The sequence below is a fragment of the Pteropus vampyrus genome, unplaced genomic scaffold (genome assembly GCF_000151845.1).
Source record: "Pteropus vampyrus isolate Shadow unplaced genomic scaffold, Pvam_2.0 Scaffold163, whole genome shotgun sequence".
Classification (NCBI taxonomy): domain Eukaryota; kingdom Metazoa; phylum Chordata; class Mammalia; order Chiroptera; family Pteropodidae; genus Pteropus; species Pteropus vampyrus.
In genome coordinates this window covers 2,389,552-2,394,437 of record NW_011888944.1, presented here as the reverse complement: position 1 = coordinate 2,394,437, position 4,886 = coordinate 2,389,552, and the positions used below count along the sequence as shown (strand labels likewise).

At 40.7% G+C, this 4,886-nt stretch overlaps 1 protein-coding gene across 1 annotated transcript in view; it reads left to right on the top strand.

Annotated features, from left to right (window-relative positions):
- The window catches only part of BOD1L1 (biorientation of chromosomes in cell division 1 like 1), a 53,351-nt gene that overhangs the window by 33,368 nt on the left and 15,097 nt on the right, over positions 1 to 4,886 (top strand). The window contains 3 exon segments of the mRNA XM_011370191.2: positions 1,630 to 1,700; positions 2,330 to 2,402; positions 4,281 to 4,360. Coding sequence (XP_011368493.1) covers positions 1,630 to 1,700; positions 2,330 to 2,402; positions 4,281 to 4,360 — 224 coding nt within the window.

Below are 4,886 nucleotides of genomic sequence, written 5' to 3'. Positions count from 1 at the left end.
TTTCTTTCTTTCTTTCTTTCTTTTCTTTCTTTTCTTTTCTTTCTTTTTTTCAACTTGTCAGATTATCTATAAACGACCTTTTCTCTTGTGTGTTTAGGTCGAAAATTCAGGCTCAGGAACAAGTGAAGAAATTCACAGCAAATCTAACAAAGAAGGTAAGTTAATGAATTTCATAGCAGTAATTTTAATAGCAATTATTATTACCACGTGTTGAGTGTCTTCTATGTGCCAGGCCCTGTGCTAATCACTTTGCAATTTTCTCTCGTAATTAATGCGATCCGTAAGGTGAGTGTTAACAGCATCAGATCTGTAGCGGAGGAAAGCGAAGGGTGGAGAGGCCCAGTGGCTCGTTCAAGGCCGTGCAACTCATGTGTGGTGCCTCGCCTTACATAGCTACTGACTTTGCCAGTAACCTCACAGTGGGCTCACTCCAGTGTGAATACAAAGTGTATACTCCCCTGCGGTTTGTGCCAGAGAAGTTCTGTGCTGAGTACTTAACTGTGTTAACTGCCGGCTGGCGGTCTCAATTTGGTACAGGTCAGGACGACACATTTATGTAGGTCTTTTCTCGGGGGTTGGGCTTCATTCCACGCAACCCATGGAGGCCGCCACCTGCAGAGGGATAATTCTCACGCAGAACATAGAATTTCCTTTATTCCTACTGATTCTGTTGACTTCCTATTCCAAAAGTGGGGAAAGATGTCTTAATAACCTCTTCGTATGTTCAGGTCCAAAATTCAGTTATTAATAGTTATTTTTATAACATGTTATGCCATACATAGTTTTGTCACATCCTATAATTTACGTGCTTCAGATTCTTTTTTTGATATGTGACAGATGCAGTTGACTCCACATCCACATTATACCCCCTCTAATCCCACTCTCTTCCTTTTATCTACCCAAAGGGAACCACAATCTGCCTTTGCTTCGTATATTTCTCTAAGCAGCATGTCGCATTGCGTTGCACTCTTTAGGGAGAGGTCGTCACACAGAAGCTGTCTCCACCATACCTGTTCATTCAGCGTTACGTTCTGAAATTTGGTCACGTTGATGTGCGTAACTGTAGCTCCATCACTTCAGTTGCCATTTCGTGTCCATCGTGTGATGTACCAGTTCTTGTTCGCTTATTTTGTTGGTGGACGTTTAGGTTTCTTGCAATGTTTCTCAGTTACAGAGAGCGGCCATGTGCGATCCGGTGCCAGTGCATACACAGTGTGCCTGTGACTCTAGTCATGGCATTGCCGGGTTCATGGGCACCTCTTCAACTTTACTGAACGTGCCAAATTGTCCCCAGGTGGTGTACCAGTTGTCACTTTACACCTCCCGTATTTGGTGCTGTCAGACTTGTGGCATTGAGTGTGTCATACTTCTCCATGCTGTGCTGTGACATGCGCTGGGCGGACACGGCTGCGAAGTCAGCCAAGTAAAGTCCAGTAATTATCTTCCTTCCTCCTTTACGCACAGCTAGACGTGGAATCCATGGGCCTCCCTGACATACGTGTCGTGAGGGTCCCATCCCAATCATTTGTAAAGCGTGCTTCCCCTTTCCCTTCCCCCTGCCACACGCAGCCCTGAAATAAGTAATAGAATGAATAAATATTTAAGGTGTTTTTTTTATTTATCACTCAGAGATATCCAATGGTAGAAAAGAAAACACAGAAGCCGTAAGAGGTCACAGCGTTGAAGCAAATCCTAAAGAGGTGGGTTTTAATAAGAAACTCAAGGTTTCGTATTTTATACATAGGGGTTTCACCCATGCACGAAGACTTTACTTTGTATATATTAAAAATAAAATAGGCTTGCTAAGAGTTCTCCATGTCACCTTTATCTGTTTATGTTCTTACAATGCTTTGGTAGTGTGGCAGGAGCCAGGATTATTTGGGTGTCTCCATGTCGTATAGTCAGGAGTGTTTTTCACTGCTGCCTTTCATCAGGCTTTTATTGGGCCACTAAGAGAGGAGAAAAACACCACCAATTTATTTATGATACGTCACTTGTTGTAAGACATAGCTTGAATGCAGAGATGATAAAATAGGAAATATATATACACATTTTTTTTTTTTTTTTAATTTTAAAACTGGTGAAATACAGTATGTAGCCAAAAACAGATTTGGGTATTTTCTATGAATTTACATTTGAATCCCAAAAAAAAGACTCAAACCTAGAAAATGAGTCTAATCCAAATCTAGATGCCAAAAGTGTTATTCTAGATTTTTTTTAATTTATATAAAAATGTATTCCAAAGGCAAGAAGCTAACAGCGTGCCCCCGTTTCAGTAGATTTGGATCCACATGCTATTGGCTTTTAACACGGTCATTCTTCATTCCAGATTGAAGAGGAAGAAAGGCATATTCCCAAAAGAAAAAGAAAGAAGCACTACCCCTCTTCAGAAGACGAACTGGGTATTTAGAATATATTTCTTCCTGTTTCAGCCATCTTTGAAAACCATATTATTTTCACATCCAAAGTAGTGGGCCAATAACAGAAAATTCTAGAGGGTAGATCAGCTGACACTTGATCAACACGAGGGGTAAGGGCCCTGATTTCCTGTAACTTAGATCAGGCCACACTCAGATTCTCAGCTGAGGATCAGCGATCTGGTTGATGCTGAGCCATGCAGGTGTGACCTGCTCGGGTCCATTTATGTGCAGATTTTTAAAAATGAAAGCCACGTTGTTCAGGGGTCATTTGTCATTGTCTACTTCACAGCTCTGGAGTCTGGTTTGTTTCCAGACTGGCTTGACACCTCCAGGGTCTTCCTGGACTTGACCTAGAAACCACATTGTTTTTTGCAGAAGACCCAACCCCTGAACTCACACAAACCCAAGCTCTGTCACCTGGGCCTGGGATCCAGCCAGGTGCCACCCAGTTCCTCATTTTGGATCATAAACAAATGCCCCGCAGGGCCAGCGAAGCGCTGCAGGAAAGGCGCGTGTGTAGCCATGTGCACGTCACTGTCGACTTTCTCGTGGTCTGTAAAGGGCCATGCAGTCGAGCCGCTGCCATGATGGGGCGCATTCCGTGTGTGTCCTGTCCGGCGCAGTAGCCACTAGCCAGGTGTGACCACTGAGCACTTGAATGTGGTCATTGTGAATGAAAGGCTGAATTTTTAATTGTATGTAATTTTAATTACTTTAAATGCCAGTAGCCACATGTGGTTGGGGGGCTACCGTATTATACGGTGCAGGGACTTTAATACCTGATACAAAGTACAAATCTGATCAATACTCATTAAATAATATGTGAGAAAGAATGGGCAATCAGAGACTACTTTTTTAGTGAGGAACATGTAATTATTTTATTGTTTCTAATTTTTACTTTGTAAGTTTTTATTGTAGCTTCAGGTGTACAACATAGTGATTAGATATTTATATTATTTACGAAGTGATCCCCTCGATAAGTCTAGCACCCACCTGGCACCAGACATAGTTGTTACAATATGATCGACTATATTCCCTGTGCTGTACTTCACATCCCCGTGACTATTTGTAATTACCAATTTGTACTTAATCCTTTCCCCTTTTTCACCCGGCCCCCCAACCCCACTCCCATCTGGCAACCATCAGTTCGTTCTATCTATGAGTCACGGTTTTGTTTTGTTCATTTATTTTATTCTTTAGATTACACACATAAGTGAAATCATATGGAATTTGTCTTTCTCTGACTTATTTCACTTAGCATAATACCCTCTAGGTCCTTGCACGAGGATTCCCTTTTCTTTATATCCTCTCCAAACTCGTTTTTGAGGAACGTGTAATTATAATTATTGAGTTCATGCTACGTCTAGGTATTATCCATGGTAGTTTATACCCATTCACAATAACTATGTGAGTTAGGTATTATTGCCATTTTATAAGTAAAGAAAGTAAGGTTTTGAGAGGTTGTGACTTCATCTCCACCACATAAATCTGATTCCCAACCAAGCTCGTAGTCTCCATCACTAAACTGTACCTCTCAGGTCGCTCGTGCAGGAAGTTAGAGTGTCTCTGGGGACTCTGCGTGCCCTAAGCCCTTTCTGTAGAACCTGCTGTCTCACTGGTGTCATTTGGAGCATTTGCAAATTTCTTATATTATTATTGGGGCGGTGGGGGGGTGGGCCTCTCCCAGGGCTGAGGCCACTGTTCAGTGTTCAAATCACATGATATAAATTTAGAATAACTTTGGGTTCACTGTATCACAAGCCTAAGAAAATAGTCTCCAACTGTCTTAAAATAGAACTACGCATTTCATTTTTCATTTAGCTTGTATTCCTTTGCGATTCTGTTCAAACCGATTTACAGATGATAATCCAGATGTCCTGGATTCCAAAACAGAAACAGCGCAGAGGCCATGTTCTGAAACTGAGCCACAAGATACAAAGGTATTCTATCCACGTGTTCATTTTAAATTTGGGGGATAATCTAATTATATCACTGTGCATACTTATATTTTTTTCAGTGTTCTTTTTACTTTATGTATCTTTATAATAATCACTGTATTATAAAAGGTATATATTTTTGAGGCTTTCAAAAAATGTTACACTTTATAATTTTATACTGTAAGATTGTATTTTCTCACAGTTTAGATATAATCATTGTTTAGCTTTTTGTTCAGCATGCTTTCTTCCAAAGAGTAATATGCTTTATTACAGATATACCAAAACAGTGAAATACAGTGACATATTATTCTAAAATGTTAATATTCTGCCTTCCCTCTACCTTACCTCCTACTCTTAAAATATATGTAGTTCTAAGATGGGCCTTACTCATTACCTTTTTCTCCTGTGATTTATTTCCACCTTGTGACTCAGGGAAGTGGCTTACAGACTTTTATTTCTGCCTCTGCCATCTCTTGTTCTAGGCCCAGCTTTCTCCATTTGCTGATAGATACCTCTTCTGGAGTGTTCT